The 27,173-nt window shown below is 39.5% G+C and overlaps 1 protein-coding gene across 7 annotated transcripts in view; it reads left to right on the forward strand.

Annotated features, from left to right (window-relative positions):
- Positions 1-1,244: 1,244 nt before the first annotated feature.
- ZNF624 (zinc finger protein 624) overlaps positions 1,245-27,173 on the forward strand; it is a 48,661-nt gene continuing 22,732 nt past the window's right edge. Inside the window, exons 1-3 of one of the 7 annotated variants that reach the window (XM_036094613.2) lie at positions 1,245-1,484; positions 11,304-11,392; positions 14,701-14,766. In XM_036094613.2, the coding sequence (XP_035950506.2) occupies positions 11,306-11,392; positions 14,701-14,766 (153 nt within the window). In that variant the 5' untranslated portion in view covers positions 1,245-1,484; positions 11,304-11,305. Of the gene's footprint in view, positions 1,485-7,800; positions 7,957-11,303; positions 11,393-14,700; positions 14,781-27,173 lie in introns of those variants that run through there. The other 6 variants (XM_036094614.2, XM_078067974.1, XM_036094615.2 and 3 more) reach the window with 6 other exon arrangements.

The raw sequence follows: 27,173 nt of genomic DNA on the forward strand, positions 1-27,173 counted from the left end.
TACTCCCTCACTCTCTCCCTTCCTTCTAGGATTCTAATTACACATAGTTAGGCTACTTCATGTTGTTCTATAACTCACTGGTGCTCTGTTCATTCACCCTCTTTTTTCTCCCTGTGTCTCATTTTGGACAGTTTCTGTGTCTTTGAATTCATGATTCTTCCCTTTTGCGATGTCTAATCTGCTCTTCATCTAATCTAGTGGGGTTTTTTTTTCATTTCAGATATATTTATTATCTCTAGTAGTTTGATTTCCCACTTATATTTTTTCCTCTCATAGTTCAAGAGTCACTGGGTTATTTCATACTTTCTCCAGAGGTATCCACTGGCTCTTTGAGATCCCAAGAGACCAGTTTTACAGTGTTCAGTTTCACTGAGCTTTGTCTTTCCCTGCAGATCCCCATATGCAGGGGTCTCACCCTGTGTGGGCCTCATACACAGTGACAGCAGCAGACAATCCAAGGCACACAGAATAGGAGTGGGTTAGGGAGGAAAGGGTTTCTTTGAAGGAAGCTGCTTAGAGCTCTTACGGAGTCTGTTTCACTATGGAAAATATGGCCTCTGGGTATTTTTTTTTTTAATTTTTTTTTAAAGATTTTATTTATTTATTTGAGAGAGAATGAGAGCACGAGAGGGAAGAGGGTCAGAGGAAGAAGCAGACTCCCTGCTGAGCAGGAAGCCCAATGCGGGACTCGATCCAGGGACTCCAGGATCATGACCTGAGCCGAAGGCAGTCGCTTAACCAACTGAGCCACCCAGGCGCCCAGTGTTGTTTTTTTTTTTAATTTTTTGGCCTCTGGGTATTTAAACCATGAAACTGAGGCAAAGGAAAACATGCTTTATAATATATAATAAGATAATAAATATCAATATAAATAAGATATAAAAATACATATCGATATAAATCAATATAAATATTATTATTTTTTGTTTGGATGAGCTGAGAAGGAAGCTCTAGTTCAAAAGCCCAGAAATTATAATGAAGGCATTATCGATTTTTCAGTCAAGAACTTGAAAGACAGGCAAAAGTGTTCACACGCACTTACCAACTCTACCGGCATCCGAGGTTTTAGCTAATTTACAGAAGCCCTGTATCTTCTGGCATTGACTTTATTTCTTTAGTCCCACTGAAATGTTCAGTGTCAAGGGGTGGTGTCATTCTTTTTTGCGTCGCTCATGCTAATGCTTCACATATAGTTGTGGCCTCTCAATACAAGTTTGTTGAATTTAATTGGATTCTTTAGGTCACCCAAATTGTCGATAAACACAGCCAATTCCCTCTTAAATGCAGACAAAAGACTGGAAGAAGAAAAAGAAAAAAAAAAAAAAGCTCCGCGCTGAGGATTCTGGGCACTGTAGTTCGGGAGCCCCGGCTGCGCAGGCGCACTGGCTTGCCTGGAGGCCGGCCCCGCCAAGCCGGCGCCATTGCTGGAAGCGTTCCCGCCCTGCTCTGCGAGTGCCCTCAGTTGTCCTCAGTTCGGCTGCCAGGTACTCGTTGCCCCCGGCGCCAGGCCGCGGTTCCCCGCCGCCCCTCCCTCGGCGCTTGGCTCCTGGCGGCGTCCGGGGCGTGGCCGGTCCCTCCAGAGCCCGGGTCCCTGAGCGGACACGCCCACCCGAGAGGGGACTGCGGCGGGGCCTCCTCCCTGGCTGTTGGCTCGGTCTCCCCCTGGTCTGGCTGGGGGGCCGTCGGTGCCGTCGGCGGCGGGCGCGGCGCTGGGGTCGGGGAGCGCCGGGCGCGGGGCCCCGGCTACTAGGGTTCGACTGGGGCGGGCCGCCTCTTCCCAGTCCCGCGCCTTTGACGGAGGGAGGAGGGGGACCCCCGATGCGCTCTTAGGGAAAGGGGGCGAGACTGGAGGAAGGAGAGGCTCCCTCCCGGCTTCTGAACCGGCGCGGAGGGAACGGTTTCACACCTGGCGACCTGACAGGTGGATGAACTCCTGTCTTTCGGTACCCGAGGCAGTTTTTCCAGTTAATCACTTTAAATCACTTGTCTCTCCCTGACGTGGTAATGGCATCATTGCTTTGGTTGGGAGTCGCTGGACTCGTCCGTGGCGCTGAAGTTCTCAAGAAGAACATGGTCCCCTTCCTTATTTTAAAATAACAAAGCTGGCTTAGGATCCACAGCAAGAGAAAGTCCGCGAGTCCTTGGTACTTCCGCAGTGCTTGGGAAGACAGGGCTTGGGTGAAGTCACAATATCCAGAAAAAAATATCTAGGAAGTTACGACTTTGGAGAAGTATTGGCCTAGATAATCTTCTGTGTGATGTCAGAGGTGAAAGGAGAAACTGATCACGTGATTTTGCCTGTGGACGTATTTCCACAGTAGCCAAACCAAAGTTAGAACCTGGGGGTGTGGACAGCCACTGTGGGATTTTATCCATACCCCAAACTCCTGTGTATGTAGAGGTCCTTCGTATTGTCTACTTGGAAAGTGTAGAAAAGTAGAAGGAAGTGTAAAACATCACAGGTCCGGCGCTCAGAGGTCACAGGGGAGTTTTGGCTTATTCACTTGCTGTCTTTGTCTCTCTGCATTATTTTTACATAACTGAGATCAAGCTGAATATCTTGAATTTTAAATAGTGTTGGTTATTCTGATTATAAAATTTTAAAAGATGTTTATGGCACAGTTTGGTATTAAACATATTTGGCTAGCATTATCTATATGGCATATTGCCAGGGAGGAGTTTATTAATCTTTACAAATTTAAAAAGAAATGATAACTCAGGTCATTCCTTTTTTTTTTTTTTTTTTTTAAGATTTTATTTATTTGAGAGAGAACAGGGCTAGAGAGAAAACACAAGCAGGGCTGAAAGGTACAGGGAGAGGGAGAAGCAGATTCCCCGCTGAGCAGGGAGTGCGACCTAGGCTCTTTCCCAGGATCCCAGAATCATGACCTGAGCAGAAGGCAGATGCTCAACCCACTGAGTCACCCAAGCGCCCCTCATGTCATTCTTTTTTTTTTTTTTTTAAAGATTTTATTTATTTATTTGACAGAGAGAGACACAGCGAGAGAGGGAACACCAGCAGGGGGAGTGGGAGAGGGAGAAGCAGGCTTCCCGCTGAGCAGGAAGCCTGATGCGGGGCTCGATCCCAGGACCCTGGGACCATGACCTGAGCCGAAGGCAGACGCTTAACCGACTGAGCCACCCAGGCGCCCCCCCCCCCATGTCATTCTTAATAAGTTTTTAAAGATGCAGAAAACCATTACTGTAGTTCTTTGGAATTGAAAATGTCTTAAGTCACTCTTTGTAGGTCCACTTTTGTGTTTGGAAAAAATGGTTTTATTTATTCTTTTAGCCCATTTTTTTTTCTTTCAAACCTTGTAAAACTGGATTTCTTGAATTGAGGGTGAGTATATGGGTTGGGGGGGAGTTGAAGTCAATCTTCAAACTCCCTGAAATAATATGCAACATCATATGCATGTGCATTATTCTGTGGACAAGGTCAGATTCTGAAATAGATCTGTAACTCCTACTGGCATCCACATGGAGTCTTGTTACTATTTGTTAGAATAGTTTCTTTTTTTCTTCCTTTTTTTTTTTTTTAAGAGGTGGGGCGGTGGGATGAGAGGGAGAGAGAGAATTTTAAGCAGGCTCCACGCCCAGTGCAGAGCCCGAGGCAGGACTTGATCTCACGACCCTGAGATCATAACCTGAGCCAAAATTAAGAGTCAGACGCTTAACCAACTAAGCCACCCAGGCTCCCCAGAACAGTTTCAGTTTTTGTCTTAAGTTGTGTTTGAACTTGCCACGAGTGTTGTTTCTAAACTGAAATGAAGAGTGATTGAAGAAGCACCAGGCTTGAAGCAGAAACTCAGGCTCTAGAATGATCTTGGTAAAACGTATTTCAATTGGATTTTCGCATGTGAAAAGAAGAGTCTTTAATTTGGGGTTTAGGAGTTAGCTTTAGAACAATATTTCTAAGGTGTGAACTTGAGGTACTTGTTGACAATGTAGACTTAGAGATTCTGATTTAGATCTTGGAAGGAGCCAAAGAATTTCCTTTCTAAAACGCATGCCTAGGGGGTGCCTCCATGGCTCAGTTGGTTAAGCGGCTGACCTTTGATTTCCGCTCAAGTCATGATCTCAGGGTTATGAGATGAAGCCCTGCCTTGGGCTCTGCACTGGGCGTGGAGCCTGCTTAAGATTCTCTCCCTCAGGGTGCCTGGGTGGCTCAGTCGGTTAAGTGACTGCCTTCAGCTCAGGTCATGATCTCAGGGTCCTGGGATCGAGCCCAGCCCCACATCAGGCTCTCTGCTCAGCGGGGAGCCTGCTTCTCCCTCTCCCTCTGCTGTTGCCCCTGCTTGCACTCTCTCTCTATCAAATAAATAAATAAATAAAATCTTTAAAAAAAAATTCTCTCCCTCTCCCCCTCCCGCCTCCATCCCCGCTACTCCTGCCACTCATATGCCCTCTTTCCCTCTCTAAAAAAAATAATAAAATAAAATAAATGAAAATCATGCCTAGTGAGCTTTTTGCATCTTGTTTTAAGATGTGGGAGTTTTCTTTTTATTTTTCTATTTTTTTAAAGATTTTATTTGTCAGAGAGAGTACAAGAAGGGGGAGTGGCAGGCACAGGGAGAAGCAAGGAGCCCAATGCAGGACTTGATCCCAGGACCTTGAGATCATGACCTGAGTGGAAGGCAGACGCTTAACCGACTGAGCCACCCAGGCATCCCAGATGTGGGAGTTTTCTAATTATACTTAGGAGTTTTCTGGGGGAAGAGTCATTTTCATTAGATTTGCAGAGGAATCCATGACCTAAAACAAGGTAGAGAAATACTGGTGTATGGGAAAAGCACTTTTATTAGTAACTTTTGAGACTTCAGTATAAGAATCCTCTCATATTATTCATTCTTTTTTTGTTTTTAAAGATTTTATTTATTTGACAGAGCACAAGCAGAAGGAGAGAGAGGGAGAAGCAGGCTCCCTGCTGAACAAGGAGCCCGATGTGGGACTCGATCCCAGGACCCTGGGATCATAACCCGGGCCGAAGGCAGCCGCTTAACCAACTGAGCCACCCAGGCGTCCCCAGATTATTCATTCTTTATCCAAGTCTTATCTTCACACTCCACTGTGTTTTTCCTCCCTCAACTTCTTACTTCTCTTTCACCAAAATCTTTTCATTGGGCATAGCGAAGCCGCAGGGTCATGGAACAAACTGCATGTAGGGATATTCTGATCAGATGGGGGGGGCCACCAAATGTGGGGTGACCTGATCAGGTAGAGTTTGGTGGCAAGGGTGGTAAAATTCACCCAAGGCAGAACAAAGGAGTTTACTAAACACACTACAAAGGAATGGCAGGCGGGACAGCAAGGGAGAGACTGTCCGCAAGGAGGCAGTGGTGGGGGGCTGGAGTTAAGGGGGAAGGTGAGCAGGTATGGGAGCATATGGAATTTTCCCTTTTTGGTGCCTGTATCCAGGTGTAAGTAACCCATTGGTCAGCCAGGGCTTATGGATGTTTTGAGGTGGGTCGCCTAATGGGTGTGTTTGTATTCAGCCTGGTGGTCACTGTGGGCCCTTCTACCTCACTCAAGATTCCATTGTTCAAGTTGGTTGCCCAAAAGCAACCTCTACACTACAGTCTTAAGAGAATCACATTTTCTTTTTCTTTTTTTAAAAAGATTTTATTTATTTGAGAGAGCATGAGCGGGGAAGGGGGGAGCAGAGGAAGAAGGGGAGGGAGAGAGAATCTGAAGTAGACTCCGCCCTGAGTGCAGAGCCCTACTCCGGGGCTCGATCTCATGACCCTGAGATCATGACCTGAGCTGAAACCAAGAGTTAGATGCTTAACCTACTGAGCCACCCAGGTGCCCCGACAAGCACATGTTTTCTTGATTTAACTAAACCCTACTCTCCCAGGCTTACCCGAGAACTTTACATTTTTCTTTCATGACCATTCATTCTACTAATTAGGAAATTAATTTTTCAGCTTTAACCAAGTCTATGTGGTTTGAACAAGAAAGCCTATTTCTTGGGGCGCCTGGGTGGCTCAGTTGGTTAAGCGACTGCCTTCGGCTCAGGTCATGATCCTGGAGTCCCTGGATCGAGTCCCGCATCGGGCTCCCTGCTTGGCAGGGAGTCTGCTTTGTCCTCTGACCCTATCCCCTCTCATGTGTTCTCTCTCTCTCATTCTCTCTCTCTCAAATAAATAAATAAAATCTTAAAAAAAAAAAAAAGAAAGCCTATTTCTTTCTCATATAAAAGTCTGAGTTGTTAGGTGGCAGGCAGTGATAAGAGTAGGCAGCTCTCATCCATTAGGTCATCTGGAAACCCAGGTTCCAGTCATCTTTTTGCTTCACCACCTCCTGGGGGCATTATCTTTCCTATGGTAGCAGCTGACTCACTCTCATCCCGTTGCATTCCAGGCCTTTGGAAGGGGAAACGAAGAACTGGAGGCCAAGCAGCTCCCTTTTATTTTTTTATTTTTTTATTTTTTTAAAGATTTTATTTATTTATTTTTGACAGAGAGAGACATAGCGAGAGCAGGAACACAAGCAGGGGGAGTGGGAGAGGGAGAAGCAGGCTTCCCGCCGAGCAGGGAGCCCGATGTGGGACTCGATCCCAGGACCCTGGGATCATGACCTGAGCTGAGGGCAGACGCTTAACGACTGAGCCACCCAGGCGCCCTAAGCAGCTCCCTTTTAAAGATGTGACATCAGCTCTATTATTCAAATCCCATTTGCTGTAATTTAGTCACATGGGCACACCTGCCTACATGGTGGCTGGGAAATGTCTCTAGCTGGGTGACCTTATGTCCAGCTGAGATTTCAAGCCTTTGTCAATACAGAAGGGGAGACTGGATGTTGGAAGGCAATTAGCAGTCTCTGCTACATTGGCCTACTAAGTTTCCTGCTGCTTGAGTCAGTCTTAGAAAATTTTTGAACAAAAATTGTTCTTCGGGAAACTTTATTTTTATTGGCATACAGTTTTAAGATGATTTATATGTTATAGCCCCTTTCTTTCTTTTTTTTTTTTTTTTAAGATTTTATTTATTTATTTGACAGAGAGATAGTGAGAGAGGGAACACAAGCAGGGGGAGTGGGAGAGGGAGAGGCAGGCTTACCGCAGAGCTGGGAGCCCAATGCAGGGCTCGATCCCAGGACCCTGGGATGATGACCTGAGCCGAAGGCAGCCGCTTAACCCACTGAGCCACCCAGGTGCCCCGCCCCTTTCCTTTTTTAATTAATTATTTTTATTAACATATAATGTATTATTTGTTTCAGGGGTACAGGTCTGTGATTTTATCAGTCTTACACAATTCACCGCACTCACCATAGCACATACCCTCTCCAGTGTCCATCACCCAACCACCCTGTTATAGCCCCTTTCTTGTTTCTATTTTTAGTTTATTGGTATATTTTCTTCTTTGGCCAGTGGCATATATATTTCATTATTTAGAGAATCAGCTCCTGCCTATGTCAACTGCTTTGTTATTTACTAGTTTCTTTATTATTTCTCTTTATGGTTTGCTTGTTAATTATTTTTCTTATTTAGTTGAATGTTTAATATTTTTATTCTTTTAAAAAATGTTAGTTGCATGCATTTAGGGATATAAATTTTATCTTTTTTTAAAAGTTTTGGCGACCCATGAGTTTTTATTTTCTAATTCACTGGCAATTAAAGTTCTCTCTTTGACTTAATAGGTACTCAGGAGGGTCTATTTTAATTCCCTGGTGACTGGGTTTTCCCCCTTCACTCCAGACTTAACATTTGTAAATCTACATCATGGTTAGAGTGTCATGTATTCAGTTTCTTTTTTTTTTTAAGATTTTATTTATTTTATTTTAGAGAGAGAGCACATGAGAGTCAGGGGAAGGACAGAAGGAGAGGAAGAGAGAGAACCTCAAGCAGACTCCCCACTGAGCACAAAGCCCCACATGGGGCTCAGTCCCATCACCCTGAGATCATGACCTGAGCCAAAATCAAGAGTTGGACACTTAACCAACTGAGCCACCCAGGTGCCCTCCCCATCCCCTGGCATGATGATTTATTTTAGTGTGTGTATGTGTGTTATAGTAAGAGCTTTCTTTTTTTCATCCACAGAGATACTACTGCATTTTTTAATTGAAATATAATTGACATATAACATTATATTAGTTTCAGGCATACATCATAATGATTCTATATATATTGCAAAGTGATCATCACAAATCTAGTTAATATCCAGCACCACACATAGTTACAAATTTTTTTCTTGTGATGAGAACTTCTAGGATTTATGCTTATCAACTTAAAAATATAATACAGTATCATTAACTATAGTCACCATTCTGTACATTACATCTCCAGGACTTATTTATTTTATAACTGAAAGTTTATAGCTTTTGACCACCTTTGCCCATCTTGTCCACTGCTCACCCCATCTCTGGCAATCTGTTCTCTGTATCTATGAGTTCAAGTTTGGGGCTGGGGGGGGTTGTTTGGTTTATTTTTTTAGATTCCACATAACAGTGAGATGATACTTGTCTATATCTGTCTGACTTGTTTCACCTAGCATAATGCCCTCTTGTTCCATCCATGTTTTCACAAATGGCAAGATTTCCTTCTTTTTTATGTCTGAATAATATTCCTGTGTGTGTGTCACGTTATCTATTCATCTGTCAACAAACACTTCCATTTCTTGGCTATTGTAATTAATGTTACAGTGAACATATGGGTGTGGATATCTTTTTGAGTTAGTGCTTTTGTTTCCATCAGATAAATGCCCAGAAGTGGAATTGCTGGAAAATGTAGTACTATTTTTAATTTTTTGAGGAAACTTTGAGGATATTTTAGTATGATTTGTTCTAGTTTTGTGAAAAATGTTGTTGGTACTTTATAGGGATTGTATTAAATCTGTAAATTGCTTTGGGTAGTATGGACATTTTAACAATATGGTTCTTCCAATCCATGAGCACAGAATATCTCTCCATTTAATGTCTTCTGGTTTCAATGTACAGGTCTTTCACCTCCTTGGTTAAATTTATCCCTAGGTATTTTATTCTTTTTGATGCAATTGTAAATGGGATTATTTTCTTAATTTCTCTTTCTTACAGTTCATTGTTAGTATATAGAAACACAACTGATTTTTATAAGTTGATTTTGTATCCTGCAACTTTACTGAATTTGTTTATCCTAACAGTTTTTTGGCAGAGTCTTTAGGGGTTTCTACATATAATAGTATGTCATCTGCAAATAGTAACAGTTGTTTTCCAATTTGGATGCCTTTTATTTCTTTTTCTTGCCTAATTGCTCTGGCTAGGACTTCCAGTATTATGCTGACTATAAATGATGAGAAAGGGCATCCTTGTCTTGTTCTGTTCCTGATTTTAGTAAAAAAGTTTTTATCATTTCACATTGAGTATGTTAACTGGTCTTGTTGTATATGGCCTTTGTTGAGAGTTTTTATCGTAAATGGATGATGATTTTGCCAGGTGCTTTTTCTGCATCTATTGAGATGATCATATGATTTTTATTCTTCATTTTGTTAATGTGATGTATCACATTGATTGACTTGCAGATGTTGAATCATTCTTGCATCCCTGGAATAAATTTCACTTGATCATTGTGTATGATCCTTTTGATGTATTGTTGAATTCAGTATACTAATATTTTATTGAGGAATTTTGCATCTATGTTCAAGAGGGTTATTGACTTCTAATTTCTTTTCTTATGGTGTCTTTGCCTGGTTTTGATATCGCAATAATGCTGGCCTCGTAAAATGAGTTTGGAAGCGTTCCTTCCTCTATGTTTTTTGGAAGAGTTTGAGAAGGTTTTGTATTGATTCTTCTTAAATGTTTGATGGAATTCACCAATGAAACTACCTAGTCCTGGACTTTGTTTTTTGAGAGACTTTTTATTATTGAGTCAATCTCCTTACTAGTAATCAGTGTGTTAGATTTTTCTCTTTCTTCATGATTCAGTCTTGGTAGGTTGTATGTTTTAGGAATTTACTCATTTCTTCTAGGTTGTCCATTTGTTGGCATGATCTTTTTAGACCCATATTGTCTTACACTTTAATGTGTGCATATGAATCAGCTAGGGATCTTATTAAAAAGCTGATTCTGGGGGTGCCTGGGTGGCTCAGATGGTTAAGTGTCTGCCTTCGGCTCAGGTCATGATCTCAGGGTCCTGGGATTGAGCCCCGCATCGGGCTCCCGGCAGGGAGCCTGCTTCTCCCTCTCCCTCTACTGTTCCCCCTGCTTGTGCTCTCTCGCTCTCTCTGTCAAATAAATAAATAAAATCTTTTTAAAAATAAATAAATAAATAAATAAAATAAAAATAAAAAGCTGATTCTGATTCAATAGGTTCTGGAGTTGGACCTCAAATTTTGCATTTTTCACAAGCTCTCCAGTAATGTTTATGCTGTTGTTCTTCAGACTACACTTTTGAATACAAAGCTCTTGGATGTGAATTCTTAATGGAGACAAATTGTCTATGTAAGGCAGGGACAGATTCAGCATAATCCTGCGTAGATTCTTTTGGGCCCCAAAAGCCCTACTGCATGGTGAGAGCATCAAACTTCCTAGGAAACTGTCATTTAAAAGAATTTCACAAAATCTGGGAAGCTTAATTCTTACTGCGCCATTGCTCTTTTATGTCTTGCAGCATCATTCTGCAACTATGCACTTATTAAGAGAATGTTTACAAACGTCAGGCTCTTTTTTTTTTTTTTCCCTGCTTCCTTTTATTTGGGTTTGCCTGATACGGAATGAGTAGATAAAGATCTATTTGAATATGAGATTGAGAGAGGCATGTCAGGACTTCTTTTAAGTTTGGAAGTTGTGGTGTTCTCTTTACATGAAGCTGAAATCTCTGAAAATGTTAGCAAATTGATCATCACATGAAAGACAAGAGGAAGAGATTCTTAGAATGTTTCATTTTTAGATGAGTGGGTGCTTGTGGCAAAGAACGATTGAATTATTTCCTTTCACATCATATAGCAAGTTGATTTAATGGAAAAGTTGTGGGCATTGGAATTAGACCGATTTGGGGTCGTGCATGGCCTTGGGTAAATAGTGTAATTTCTCTAAGCTTCATTTTCCTGATCAGTGGAAGGGGAATATAATTCCCATTGGATTGATGTGAAGTTCAAATTAAAAGCACCTTGTACAATGTCTGGCCTGCTAGCCATGACTACATTTAATGGTATTAAAATGTCAAGATCTCCAGGAGCAAGGATCTTTTTTCCTCACTGATCTTGGGAGTTAATCTTGTGTTCTTTAGGGAAGTCATGCTTACTTGTAATGTCAGGATTCCAACTAGATAAGTCTGAGATTTCCAAGGCAGGATGGGTGTTCACAGCTTATTTCTTTCTCTTACTCAGATATGCCATTGCAAGACTCCACTCTTGCCAGAGAGAGGAACCCGGAGGAAGAGATTATGGCTGCTGTGGTTTTTTCAGTTGGACCTCTGGTAAGTTGGGGTTTCCTCTGGTCCTGACCTGCCTCTTGGTTTCAGAGCATGTCTATTTTTCCTGAAGCCCATGACTTCCCTACCTTACCCACACCCCTTCTGGTAACTGAATCAAATTGTTTCATCCATGAAAATTGGGTTCATCATAGTAAAGCTTATAATCTATAAAAAGATGCATTATACATATTGAAGCAAATATCAAGACACATGATCTTTCAAAAAATACTTTTTGCTGTTTTTGATAGATAGGCAGCCTAGGAAATTTACTTTTGATGTTAAATTTGTATTGTCCCCAGGAAATTTCAGTTATTTATGGGGTAGAAGAATGGAATATTTTAAATTGGAAATTTTGTTTAGGAAATTTTGGGAAAAATATATATACACACAGACACACCCACACACCCTCTTAATTAAGAGGGACCATTCCCCTTGTGCCCACTGTCAGTGATCTCCTCTTTTCTACCCATTAAGAAGTGACCAAGCTTGCCATTTGCAACGACGTGGATGGAACTAGAGGGTATTATGCTAAGCGAAATAAGTCAGTCAGAGAAAGACAAGTATCATATGATCTCACTGATATGAGGAATTTGAGAAACAAGACAGAGGATCCTAGGGGAAGGGAGGGAAAAATGAAACAAGATGAAATCAGAGAGGGAGACAAACTATAAGAGACTCTTAATCTCAGGAAACAAACTGAGGGTTGCTGGAGTGGAGGGGGGTGAGATGGATAGGGTGGCTGGGTGATGGACATTAGGAAGCGTATGTGCTATGATGAGTGCTTTGAATGGTGTAAGACTGATGAATCACAGACCTGTACCCCTGAAACAAATAATGCATTATATGTTAATTAAAAAAAAAGTGACCAAGCTTAATAGATGACATGGAGAGAAAGAAGATGTTTAAGACACGGAGCTTGGCTGTAGGGAGCTTACAGTCTCATTGAGGTAAGGCATACAAAAGAAAGAGTTACATAATTTATTTAGGTGAATGATAGTTGCTTAGCCATATGATAAAGAAGATGAGTGGTGTGAAATAAAAGAAATGGAACATGACTATGGGCAAAATTGGTCCATGAGAAACCTCCTGAGGACAGTTAGACTTAAGGTGGTACCCAGTTACAAGTGGGATTTAAATTGTCATCAAGAATTTGTGAGGGTGGTTCAAGTGAGAAGGGAGTTCAAGGGCAAGGCCCTGTGGCAGAGAACAGTGGGGTGCGCTAGTGATTCCAGTTGGAAAGTTATGAAAGACAGGACTGAATTAGATATTTAAGCTGAATCTTTTAATGTTTCCCTGAAGACATTTAAGTATACATATGTATGTGTGTGAGAGTGTGTTTGAGATGGGTGTTAATGTGATAAAAGCTGTATTTTAGCAGTGACTTTCTGAAATAGGAGATCCCAAAGAAAGAGGATACCAACAAATATAATTTGTTCTATTAATAATCTGTAGTAACCTGCAGTAGTGATCTTTTATTCTTTGTAGCTGGGATGTACAATGAAAATAGTCCTTAAAACATACCCTTGAAAAATAAATAAGGGGGGGTGCCTGGGTGGCTCAGTCGTTAAGCGTCTGCCTTCGGCTTGGGTCATGATCTCTGGTTCCTGGGATCGAGCCCCACATCGGGCTCCCTGCTCAGCAGGAAGCCTGCTTCTCCCTCTCCCACTCCCCCTGCTTGTGTTCCCTCTCTCGCACTGTGTCTCTGTCAAATAAATAAATAAAATCTTTTAAAAAAAAATTTAAAAAAAAAATAAATAAGGGGCACCTGGGTGGTTCAGTTGGTTGAGCGTCTGACTCTTGATCTCAACTCAAATCTTGATCTTAGGGTCTTAGGTTCGGGCCCTGTATTTGCAATGACGTGGATGGAACTGGAGGGTATTATGCTGAGCGAAATAAGTCAAACAGAGAAAGACATGTATCATATGACCTCACTGATATGAGGAATTCTTAATCTCAGGAAACAAACTGAGGGTTGCTGGAGTGGGGGGTGGGGTGGGAGGGATGGGGTGACTGGGTGATGGACACTGGGGAGGGTATGTGTTCTGGTAAGCGCTGTGAATTGTGCAAGACTGTTGAATCTCAGATCTGTACCTCTGAAACAAATAATGCAATATATGTTAAGAAAGAAAAAAAGAAGAAGAAGAACGTAGCAGGAGGGGAAGAATGAAGGGGGGGAAATCGGAGGGGTAGAAGAACCATGAGAGACGATGGACTCTGAAAAACAAACTGAGGGTTCTAGAGGGGAGGGGGGTGGGAGGATGGGTTAGCCTGGTGATGGGTATTGAGGAGGGCACATTCTGCATGGAGCACTGGGTGTTATGCACGAACAATGAATCATGGAACACTATATCTAAAACTAATGATGTAATGTATGGGGATTAACATAACAATAAAAAATTTTAAAAAAATTTATTTAAAAAGGTTCGGGCCCTGTGTTAGGCTCTACGTGGAACCTACTTAAAAAAAGAGAGAGAAATAAAAGATGAATAAAAACCAAAATGTTGCCCTTGATCAGTAGACCCAAAGTATTTGTCTGGTATTGACATGGTCAAACCCATCCCTAATTACCAGAGGTTGAGGTTCACATTTTCTGGAAGCTGAATATTTATAGTTTTTAGATAAGAACTTGGGAGGGAAGAACTAAGATAACATTTTTTCTCAATGGACTTTAAACAGTTGTATTACCCATAGTTTTTAAAATGGCACACACAAAACCTAAAATTGTTAAGTACTAATAGAAAGATAGAATAAAAGACTATTTCATCTATAAAATCAGGCCCTCATGGGGATACAGTTTATAAGGTTTGGAAGAAAACAATATAGTGAGAAGTCCCTGAAATGCCTCCTGAATGACTGTGAGATATCTGTTCCCCCTGACCCCCAAAGCACTACTGATTTTCTACTGTGGAAAATACATAGTGTTAGTAGGTTTTGAGTACTTTTCTTGAGCAAGGCAGATACTTTCTGAAGAAATACATTTCAACCTTACATGGAGAGGGAAAATTATGTAGCATCTGAAGGCCTCTTATTATAAATTTATTTTTGTTGTGATAGGTTCTTTGTTGGAAGCCTCCTTTAGAAACTATGCAGTTATATCTTTCTCGGTCTTGTGTTTGTCCTTGTCTTAAACAAAGTCAAAGAAGATTATAAATAGATGTTACTATGGGACATTAATTTCAGCCCTAAATAAAACAATAGAAGAGGTTATCCCATATATGCCACATCCACGGTGGACTGATGTTGCTTGTTGAGGCTCTGCTGTAGGTCATAGGCAGCCTATCACTGAAAGATCTTATCCTGTATCCCCTCAGAATCCAGAAGATTCCCAGCCAGATGAAGAACTTCACCTTCAGGCAGAAGAGCCAGAACTGGTAAAGGTAATACTTAACATGTATGTAAGGGGAAAGAGAAGGGTCTCTTTTACTGCCCCCTGGTTCTTAATGTTCCTAGTTCATGGCAGGTTGACAATGAACACCATCTTGCTTGATAGGTGTAGTAACCCCAGGACTGGTACCATCAATTAGGCAGATTTCATTTCTCTCAGCAGTGGCAGCCCTAACGTGGCAGATTGTCCCATCGTCATTGCTAATTGATAAAGTATCCTGTATCACATCCTCTGATTCTTGCTTTGCATTGTGAGACTCAATACCATTAAAAATACCAAGAATGGGGAGCCTGGGTGGCTCAGTCGGTTAAGCGTCTGCCTTTGGCTCAGGTCGTGATCCCAAGGTCCTGGGATCAAGCCTCGAATCTGGCTCCCTGCTCAGCCGGGAGTCTGTTTCTCCCTCTCCCGCTGCCCCTCTCCCCTGCTCATCCTCTCTCTCACGCCCTCTCTCAATAAATAAATAAAATATTTTTTTAAAAATACACCAAGAATGCATCAACTTGAGTGGAAACATTCCTTTTTTTTTTTTTTTAAAGATTTTATTTATTTATTTGACAGAGAGAGAGAGAGAACAAGTAGGCAGAGGGAGAGGGAGAAGCAGGCTCCCCAATGAGCAGGGAGCCCGATGCGGGGCTCGATCCCAGGACCCTGGGATCATGACCCGAGCCGAAGGCAGCTGCTTAACCGACTGAGCCACCCAGGCACCTCGAGTGGAAACATTCTTTTTTTTTTTTTTTTTTTTTTTAAAGATTTTATTTATTTATTTGAGAGAGACAATGAGAGAGAGCGAGTACATGAGAGGGGGGAGGGCCAGAGGGAGAAGCAGACTCTCTGCCGAGCAGGGAGCCCAATGCGGGAGTCGATCCAGGGACTCCAGGATCATGACCTGAGCCGAAGGCAGTCGCTTAACCAACTGAGCCACCCAGGCGCCCCCGAGTGGAAACATTCTTAAGATGTGTTTAAATTAGTTTAGATTTTTTTTTTATTTAATTATCATTTGTTAAGCTTTCTTATTCGTGAGTACAGAATCCACCGGATTTTCCAAAAAATATCAAAGTCAGAAATTTATGAATTATGTTAAGAAAAATTATCTAAAACTTAGAAATAAGAAATAAGGTAAAAGGTAAATGTATACCCTTTCAGTGTCATGTTAGGCATGTCTATTCTGGTATTCTTTTTTCTGCTATCAATAGACAACTGTTTTTGTGTCTTCTTTGAACCAGCTTCATCAAGCAGCTGATCTCTCATTAATGACTTAAGTCAATCTTTTGATGATAGTTGATGATACTTTTAGAATTATGGGGTTTACTTTTTTTTAAATTTTTTGTTGAAGTATAGTTGACGTACAATGTTATATTAGTTTCAGGTGTGTAGCATAGTGATTAGACAACTCTATACGTTAGACAGTGCTCACCACGATAAGTGTAGTTACCATCTGTTACCGAACAAAGTTATTACAATATTAGTGACTATGCTCTCTATGCTATACTTTTCTTCTCTGTGACTTACTTATTTTATTTTATCATTTTTTTTAAAGATTTTATTTATTTATTTGACAGAGAGAGACACAGCGAGAGAGGGAACACAAGCAGGGGGAGTGGGAGAGGGAGAAGCAGGCTTCCTGCGGAGCAGGGAGCCCGATGCGGGGCTCGATCCCAGACACTTAACGACTGAGAGCCACCCAGGTGCCCCGTGACTTATTTATTTTATAACTGGAAGTTTGTACCTCCTAATCCCCTTCACCTGTTTCACTCATCCTCCTCCCCTCCTAGCAACCACCGGTTTGTTCTCTGTATTTAGGAGTTTGTTTCTGTTTTTTGTTTGTTCATTTTTTTGTTTGTATAAGTGAAATCATATGGTATTTGTCTTTGATTTATTTCACTTAGCATAATACCCTCTAGGTCCACCAATGTTACGACAAATGACAAGATTTTTTTCTTTTTTATGGCTGAGTAGTATTTAACTTATGTATCTGTGTGTTACATATAACATCTTCTTTATCCATTCATCTATTGGTAGACACTTAGATTGCTTCTAGATCTTAGCTATTGTAAATAATGCTGCAATAATCATAGAGGTGCGGGCGCCTGGGTGGCTCAGTTGGTTAAGCGACTGCCTTTGGCTCAGGTCATGGTCCCGGAGTCCCGGAATCGAGTCCCACATCGGGCTCCCTGCTCAGCAGGGAGTCTGCTTCTCCCTCTGACCCTCTCCCCTCTCATGCTCTCTCTCACTCTCTCTCTCAAATAAATAAATAAAATCTTAAAAAAAAAATAATCATAGAGGTGCATATCTTTTTGAATTAGTGTTTTCACTTTCTTTGGGTAAATAGCCAGCAGTGGAATTACTGGATCATATGGTATTCTATTTTTAATTTTTTGAAGAACCTCCATACTGTTTTCCATAGCGGCTGCACCTGCTTGCTTTCCCACCAACAGTGCCCAAGTGTCCCCCTTTCTCCACACCCTTGCCAATTCTTGTTATTTCTTGTCTTTTTTATTTTAGCCATTCTGATGGCTGTATTTTCTCATTGTAGTTTTGATTTGCATTTCTTTGATAATTAGTGATGTTAAGCATCCTTTCATGTATCTGAAAATACATGTCCTTTTTGGAAAAATGTCTGTTCAGGTCCCCTGACCATTTTTAATTGGATTATTTGGGGGTTTTGTTGAGTTGTATGCGTTCTTTTTATATTTTGGATATTAACCCCTTATCAGATACATCATTTGCAAACACCTTCTCCCATTTTTGTGTTGGTGGTTTCTTTTGCTATGCAAAAGCTTTTAAGTTTGATATAGTCCCAATTATTTACTTTTGCTTTTGTTTCTCTTGCCTGAGGAGACAGATCCAGAAAACTGTTGCTAAGGCCAGTGTCCAAGAGTTTACTGCCTTTGTTTTCTTTTAGTTGTTTTATGGTTTTAGGTCTCACATTTAGGTCTTTAATTCATTGTTACTTTATTTTTGTGTGGGGTATAAGAAAGTGGTCCTGTTTCATTCTTTTGCATGTAGCTGCCAAGCTTTTCCAACACCATTTGTTGAAGAGACTGTCTTTTCCCCATTTATATTCTTGCCTCCTCTCTTGTAGATAATTATGGTTTAAAAAAAGATTATGTTGGGGCCCCTGGGTGGCTCAGATGGTTAAGCATTTGCCTTTGGCTCAGGTCATGATCCTAGGGTCCTGGGATCGAGCCTCACATCAGGCTCCTGGCTCAGCGGGGAGCCTGCTTCTCCCTCTCCCTCTGCCTCTCCCCCTGCTCATGCTCTTTCTCTCTGTATCTCTGTGTCTCAAATGAATAAATAAAATCTTTAAAAATAAAAAATAAAAAAAGATTATGCTGAAGTTCAGCTCCTTTTTTTTAGAATCATGTTTTTAAGTTTTTTAAAATTACACTTTGGAAGTTGGTTTTATTCCAAGAATATTTTATGTGAAAGGGGGCTTTTCTTTTTGCTTCTATGAGAAAATACATTCTGAGACTCTTACACATAATTTTTATATAGCCTTTTTTAAATTTAATACTGGGCCAATCATTCTTAAAATTGTCCTTTAAGATATAACAGTTCAGACTTAAAAATTTTAAGGTGAAAATATTAATAGTTTCAGACTTTGAATCATGAACTGTAGGAAAATACCATTATTTTTGACATGGTGAATAATTCATGTGGTTTATTTTTGTTCTGACAGGGAGTCCTTGGCAGAAGATTCTGTCTGGCTCTTTCTTAAAGTCTGCATCCTGTTTATAAGTACTGAGCTTAGTTTTAATTTTTTTTTAAGTAGGCTCCATGCCTAGGAGCCCAATGCAGGGCTTAAACTCATGACCCTGAGATCAAGACCTGAGCTGAGATCAAGAGTCACACACTTAGGGCGCCTGGGTGGCTCAGTCGTTAAGCATCTGCCTTCGGCTCAGGTCGTGATCCCAGGGTCCTGGGATCGAGCCTCACATCGGGCTCCCTGCTCCATGGGAAGCCTGCTTCTCCCTCTCCCACTCCCCCTGCTTGTGCTCTCTCTCTCACTGTCTCTCTCTCTGTCAAATAAATAAATAAAATATTTAAAAAAAAAAAAAGGTCAGACACTTAACTGTGCCCTAGTTTTGTTTAATCTTAATTTGAAATAAAGTAAAAAATAAAAAAAATAATCTTAACTTGAGTAGAACCAATGTTTTAATGATAATTTTTAACATTTCTATCTACGAAAAAGGCAGATATACTTTTCTTAGGGCTTGTGTTGAAACTGTTGATCAATTTGGGAAGTATTGCTGTGTTACTATTAAGTTTTCTAGTAGGAAGAATATGGAATGTCTTCTTATTTATTTAGGTGTTCTTCAGTTTCTTTCAATGATGTTGTGTCATTTGCAGTTTATGTGTCTTACACATCTTTTGTTAAATTCATTCCTAAGTGTTTTATTCTTTTTGCTATTTTAAATGGATTTTTTTCTTAATTTCTTATTTGGAATGTTCGTTGGTAATGTATAGACATAGTTAACTTATGTATATTGATCTTGTGTCCTGAACCTTGCTGATCTAGTTTATTTATAGAAGGGTTTTTTGTTTGTTTGTTTGCATGTGCATGTGTGTGGATTCTTTAGCGTTTTCTATATGCAAGATAATATCATCTGTAAGTCAAGATTATGTCATTTCCAAATAGAAATTTACTTTTTCCTTTCGAGTCTGGATACCTTCTTTTTTTTTTTTTTAAGATTTTATTTATTTATTTGACAGAGAGAGACACAGTGAGAGAGAGAACACAAGCAGGGGGAGAGGGAGAGGGAGAAGCAGGCTTTGCGCCTAGCAGGGAGCCCGATGTGGGGCTCCATCCCAGGACCCTGGGATCACGACCTGAGCCGAAGGCAGATGCTTAACGACTGAGCCACTCAGGTGCCCCCTGGATACCTTCTATTTCTTTTTCTTCTCTAGTTTTTCTTGCTAAAACTTAAAGTACAGTGTTGAATAGAAGTAAGGAGAGAGGACATCTTTGTGAGATTTGTGATCACAGGGAGAATGCATATGGCCATTCACCATTAAGTATGATGTTAGATTTGTGTTTTCATAGATGGTCTTTATCATGTTGATGAAGTTTGCTTCTATTTCTGGCTTGTTGGGTTTTGTCACATAATTTTTTGAGTCTGTAAGATAATTGTGTGGGTTTTGTTCTTTATTCTGTTAATATGGTGTGTTACCTTGGTTGATTTTAAGATAGTAAAGGAACTTTGTATTCCTGGGATAAATTCCTTTTGGCTGTGCATATATTATGTTTTCTTTGTTGTGGGATTCAAACTGAATCAGACTGAATTAATTCTATCTGGCTCTACCTTAAATTTTACATCTGTCTTGTTTTAGTAATACTGGCCTCATAGAATGAGTTGAGAATTGTTTCCTTCAATTTTTTGGAAGAATTAGTGAAAGATTGGTATTAATCTTCTTGAAATGTTTGGTGGAATTCAGTGAAGCCACTTGAACCTGGACTTTTATTGTGGGAAGTTTATTTATTATAGATCTATTCATATTTTCTATGTCATCTTGAATCAGTTTTGGTAGTTTGTGTCTTTTTAGGAATCTGCCCATTTTATCTAGATTTTCTACTTTGTTGGCATACAGTTGTTCCTAGTATTCTCTTATAATCCTTTTATTTCTGTAAGGTCAGTAGTAATGTCTCCTTTTTCATTCCTGATTTTAGCAATTTGAGTCTTCTCTCTTTAGTCAGTCTAGCTAAGGGTTTGTAATTTTTGTAATCTTTTCAAAGAGCCAACTTTGCCTTTGTTGATTTTCTCTTTTGTTTTTTTATTCTCTATTTCGTTTATCTCCATTTTAATATTCATTATTTTCTTCTGCTTTATAAAAAAATTTAGTTCACTCTTCCTTTTCTAGTTCCTTAAGGTATAAATTTATTTTGTATTAATTTTTAATTTTAATTCCAGGATAGTTATATACAGTGTTGTATTTGTTTCAGGTGTACAATATAGTAATTCATCAATTCTGTACATTACTCAGTGTTCATCATGATAAGTGTACTCTTAATCCCCATCACCGATTTCCCTCATCCCCCCACCCAGCTCCCCTCTGGTAACCATCAGTTTGTTCTCTATAGTTAATAATCTGTTTCTTGGTTTGTGTCTCTCTCTTTTTTTTTCCTTTGATCATTTGTTTTGTTTCTTAAATTCCACATATGAGTGAAATCATATGGTATTTTCCTTCTCTGACTGGCTTATTTCACTTAGCATTATACTCTCTAGATCCATCTATGTTGTTGCAAGTGGCAAAGTTTCATTTTTTATGGCTGAATAATATTCCATTGTATGTATGTTTATATATACCACATCTTCTTTATCCATTCATCTATTGATGGACGCTTAAGTTGCTTCCATAATTTGCCTATCGTAAATAATGCAATAATAATAGGGGTGCGTATATCTTTTTGAATTAGTGTTTTCATATTTTTTGGGTAAGTAACCAGAAATACAGTTCCTGGATCATAGGGTAGTTCTATTTTTAACTTTTTGAGGAACCTCTATACTGTTTTCCACAGTGGCTGCACCAGGGTGCATTCCCACCAACAGTGCACAAGCGTTCCTTTTCTTCACATCTTCACCAACAGTTCTTTTTGGATTTTTTATTTTAGCCATTCTAACAGTTGCGAGGTGGTATCTCATTGTAGTTTTGATTTGCATTTCCCTAATGATTGATGTTGAGCATCTTTTCATGTGTCTGTTGGCCATCTGTCTTCTTTAGAGAAATGTCTGTTCATGTCTTCTGTTCATTTTTTAATTGGATTATTTGTTTTTTGGGTGTTGAGTTGTATCATTTCTTTATATATTTTGGATACTAGCCCTTTATCAGATATGTCATTTGAAATATCTTCTCCCATTCAGTAGGTTGTCTTTTAGTTGTTGGTTGTTTCCTTCTCTGTGCAGAAGCTTTTTATTTTGATGTAGTCCCAGTAGTTTATTTTTGCTTTTATTTCTCTTGCCTCAGGAGACATATCTAAAAAAAAATGTTGCTGTGGCTGATGTCAGAGAAATGACCACCTGTGGGGTCTTCTAGGATTTTTATGGTTTCAGGTCTTTAATCCATTTAGGCCTTTAATCCATTTTGAGTTTATTTTTTCTGTATGGTGTAAGAAAGTCATCCAGTTTCATTCATTTGCAGGTAGCTGTCCAGTTTTCCCAACACACTTTGTTGAGGACATTGTCTTTTTTCCATTGTATATTCTTTCCTCTTTTGTCGAAGATTAGTTGACCATATAATTATGGGTTTATTTCTAGGTTTTCTATTCTATTCTGTTGATCTATGTGTCTGTATTTGTGCCAGTACCATACTGTTTTGGTTACTACAGCTTTGTAACATAACTTGAAGTCTGGAATTGTGATGCCTTGTTTTGTTTTTCTTTTTCAAGATTGTTTTGGCTATTTGGGGTCTTTTGTGGTTCCATACAAATTTTAGGATTGTTTGTTCTAGTTCTGTTAAAAATGCTGTTGGTATTTTGATAGGGGTTGCCTTAAATCTGTACATTGCTTTGGGTAGTATAGACATTTTAACAATGTTTGTTCTTAAAACCCATGAACATGGAATACCTTTCTGTTTCTTTGTGTTGTCTTCAGTTTCTTTCATCATTGTTTTAGTTTTCAGAGTACAGGTCTGTACAGTACCTAGTTCCATAAGGTATGAATTTAGATTGGTGATTTTATATCTTTCTCTTTTTTTATATGTAGGCATTCACAGCTATACATTTCCGACTGAGCACTGCTTTCACTGTCTCCCACAAGTTTTGATATAGAGTGATTCATTTTCATTTGTGTCAAAGTACTTTCTAAATTCCCTTGTGATTTCTTCTTTAATTCATTAGTTTTTTAAGAGTCTGTTAATTCTTACATATTTTTGAATTTTCTATTTTTTTTATTGTTGATTTGTAGTTTCATTTCATTGTAATCAGAAGTGATACTTTGTATGATTTCAGTCTTTTAAAATTTTAAGACTTGCTTTGTGGCCTAACATATGGTCAGTCTTGGAGGATATTCCATGTACACTTGAGAATGTATGTTCTGCTATTATTGGGTGCCTCAGTGTTCTACAGATTTCTGTTCAAGTCATCTGTTTCCTTGGTGATCTTCTGCCTTGTACTATCCATTATTGAAAATGGGGCATTGAAGTCTATTGTTGGATTATCTCTTTGTTTCTTCAATTCTATGAATTTTGTTTCTTGTATTTTGAGATTCCTTTAAGGGAATATATGTTTAAATTTTTTATGTCTTACTAATAAATTAACTAGTTTATCATTACAAAATACCTTTCTTTGCTTCTAAGAACAATTTTTGTCTATTTTGTCTGATACTAATATTGCTACTTTAGCTCTCTTTTGTGTACTGTTTACACAGTATGTTTTTTCTATCCTTTTATATTCAACCTATATGTGTCTTTGAATTTAAAGTGTGTCCTCTGGGGCACCTGGGTGGCTCAGTCAGTTAAGTGTCTGCCTTCAGCTCAGGTCATGAGCCCCGCATTGGGCTCCCTACTCAGTGGAGAGTCTGCTTCTCCCTCTGCTCCTCCTCCTGCTTATGTTCTCTCTCTCAAATAAATAAAATCTTAAAAAAAAAATAAAGTGTGTCTTCTGTAGACCCCATATATTTGTATCATTTTAAGAAAACTCCCTTCTGCTGATCTCTGCCTTTTGATTGGAGTGTTCAACTTATTACTTTTAATTTAATGACAAATAAGGTAGAATTTATGTCCTCCTTTTTGCTATTTGTCTTCTTTATGTCTTATGGCTTTTTTTTGTTTCCTTCTCCTTTACTGCTTTGTTTTGTGTTAGGTATTTTCTAGCATCCCTCATTTGATTCCCTTATTTCTTTTTCAGTACTTTTTTGAGTTTTTATCTTAGTTCTTTCCCTGGGGATTACAGTTAACATCTTGACATAAAATGATGTATTTCAGATTAATGCCAATTTAACTTTAATAGTGTATAAATCTTTGCTCCAATATAGATAGCTCCATTCCCTCAATCTCCTGTGTATTCTTATTGTCATACAAATTATACCTTTTAGGGGTACCTGTCTGGCTTAGTTGGTAGAGCATGTGACTCTTGATCTCGGGGTTTTGAGTTTGGGCCCCATGTTGTGTGTAGAGATTACTTATATATAAAATCTTTTAAAAAAAAAATTAGGGGTGCCTGAGCGGTGTGGTCAATTAAGCATCTTACTCTTGGTTTCTGCTCAGATAGTGATCTCAGGGTCGTGTGATCGAGACCAGTGTTGAGCTCGATGCTCAGCATGGATTCTGCTTGAGTTTCTCTCTCCCTCTGCCCCTCCCCCACCACGCTCTCTCTCTAAAATAAATAAATAAATCTTAAATCAAAAACAAGTTATACCTTTTATACATTATGAGCCCATCAACACAGTGTTATGATTATTGTTTTATGCAGTTGTCTTTTAAAATTAGATTTAAAAGGGGGCGCCTGGGTGGCTCAGTTGGTTAAGCAGCCATCTCTTGATTTTGACTTAGGTCATGATCTCAGGGTTGTGAAATCATGTTCTCAGTGGGGAGTCTGCTTGAGATTCTCTCTCTCCCTCCTTCTGCCTGTCCCACCCCCACACCCATGCTCTCTCTCAAATAAATAAATAAATCTTTAAAAAATAAAAGAAAATAAGAAAAGAAAAAGTTACAAACAAAAATATGTTATTATTGGGGCACCTGGGTGGCTCAGTCGTTAAGCGTCTGCCTTCGGCTCAGGTCATGATCCCAGCGTCCTGGGATCGAGCCCCGCATCGGGCTCCCTGCTCCGCGGGAAGCCTGCTTCTCCTTCTCCCACTCCCCCTGCTTGTGTTCCCTCTCTCACTGTGTCTCTCTCTGTCAAATAAATAAAATCTTTAAAAAAAAAAAAATGTTATTATTGTTATTTGTAGAGTTATGTTTACTGGTGTTTATTATTTCTTTATGTGGACTTGTGTTACTGTCTAGTGTCCTTTAATTTTACTTGAAAGATACTGTTTAGAATTTACTGTAGGCCAGATGTTCTTGCAATGAATTCTCTCATTTTTTGTATTTTTTTTTTAAGATTTTATTTATTTATTTGGCAGAGAGAGACACAGTGAGAGAGTGAACACAAGCAGGGGGAGTGGGAGAGAGAGAAGCAGGCTTCCTGCGGAACAGGGAACCCAATGCGGGGCTCAATCCCAGGACCTGAGCCGAAGGCAGATGCTTAATGACTGAGCCACCCAGGCACCCCTCTCGTTTTTTGTATATCATTTTTGAAGGATAATTCTGCTGGCTGTAGAATACTTTGTTGACTTTTTTTTCTTCCAGCATTCTGAATATGTCATAACACAACCTTCTACCTTCATTGATTTATGATTAGAAATCAACTGACATCTTTACTGAGGATCCCTTGTACATAAGGAGTCCCTTGTGTTTTGCTTCTTTCAAGATTCTGTCTTTGTCTTTCATCAGTTTGACTATGACATATGTAGGCATGGGTCTCTGATTTTATCCTACTTGTTGTTCATTGAGCTTCTTGTATGTGGAAATTAATGTTCATCAAATTTGGGGAGTTTTTTGACCATTATTTTTTAAAATTATTTATTTAATTTATTTATTTGAGAGAGAGAGCATGAGTGGGGAGGCAGGGGCAGAGGGAGGGGGAGAAGCAGGCTCCCCACTGAGCAGGAAGTCCAGTGCAGGGCTCTATCCCAGGACTCTGGGATCATGATCTGAGCAGAAGGCAGATGCTCAACCTACTGAGCCACCCAGGTGCCCCAGCAATTATTTATTTAAATATTTTTTCTGCCACTTTTTCCCCCTCTCCTTCATGGACTCCCATCATGCATATATTGGTGTGCTCATTGTCCCAGAGGTCTCTGAAGTTCTGTTCACTTTTTTCATTCTTTTTTGCTCTGTTCCTTAGTCTAGATAATGTCATTTTATCTATTTTCAAGTTCACCAATTCTTTTTTTTTTTTTTTTTTTTTTTTGCGCCTGCTTATTTTAGTCTGTTTGGGCTTCTATAGACAAATACAATAGACCGGGTGGCTTGTAAAGAATGGAAATTTATTTATCACAGTTCTGGAGACTGGATATCTGAAATCAGGGCCAGTATGGTCAGATGAAGGCTTTCTTCTGGGTCACAGATTTCTCATTGTAATCTCACATGGCAGAAGGAGCTAGGGATCTCTCTGGAGCCATTTTTATAAGGCATTGCTCCACCCTCATGACTTAAGCATCTCCCAGAGGCCCCACTTCCTAATGTCATCACATTGGGCATTATGATTTCAACATATGAATAGGGGGAAGGAGAAGGAGACAAACATTCACACTCTACTGCTGTTCAGTTTGCTGTTTCCTTTCACTGAACCTCTCTAGCGAATTTTTTATTTCAGTTACTGTATTTTTCAACTACAGAATTTCTATTTAGTGAGATACCATTTTCATAATTTCCTTTAATTCTTTAGATCTGCTTTTCTTTAGGTCTTTGAATATACTTATAATACTCATTTAATGTCCTCATTTAGTAAGTACAACTTCTTGGCTTCCTTAAGGATACTTTCCATTGACTTTTTTTTAACCCTGGCCCATGCTTTCTTGTTTCTTTGTGTATTTTGTAACTTTTCTTCAAAACACATATTTTATTTTTTTAAATTTTATTATGTTATGTTAGTCACCATACAATACATCATTGGTTTTTGATGTGGTGATCCACGATCCATTGCAAAACACGTATTTTAAATAAAATGATGCAGCAACTCTAGAAATCCAATTCTTCATTCCCCAGGGTTTGTTGTTGCTGCTGCTGCACTGTTTTGTTTGTTTAGTGACTTTTCTGGACTAATTCAGTAAAGTTTGTATTCTTCGTCATGTGCAATCTCTGAAATCTCTGCTTGGTCAACATAGTAATTAGTTAATGACTGGGCACAGATTTTCTTAAATGCCTTAAGCCAGCAAGTTTTCTAGCATTTGCCAAAAGGTTTTTGTGTGTGGTGGGCATACCTTCTCTTAGTAGTCTTAAGTAGGCAGTTTACAACTCTTGCTTGCACAGACCCTCAAGGTAAGCCAAAGGTGAGAGCTGAGAGCTGAGGGCCTTCTTACGTTTTTCCTGGGGTTTCGCTCTTGGTGGGGAAAGAAAATAAAACCCAGTAAGTTCATTATAATTTGAGTGACATGTGACGTGATTAACAATAAAGTTTATGTACTGTCATTATCTCCCATGTTAGCCATATTTTATTATTAGCAGAATGAAAAGTTTGCTTCAAGGACTTTCAGGTACAAATAAATACAGAAGTTTAAATAGTTGACAAGTATACATATCTGTATGGCAGGAAAACACCCCAGTAGAAATCTGTTTCTTCTGATATAGAGCAAATCTTAGCCAAATATAACTTGAGACCTTGGTCTGACTGATCAGCTAATCGGGATTTTTAGCTTA

Source organism: Halichoerus grypus, chromosome 2 (genome assembly GCF_964656455.1).
Source record: "Halichoerus grypus chromosome 2, mHalGry1.hap1.1, whole genome shotgun sequence".
In the NCBI taxonomy this organism is placed as follows: Eukaryota; Metazoa; Chordata; class Mammalia; order Carnivora; family Phocidae; genus Halichoerus; species Halichoerus grypus.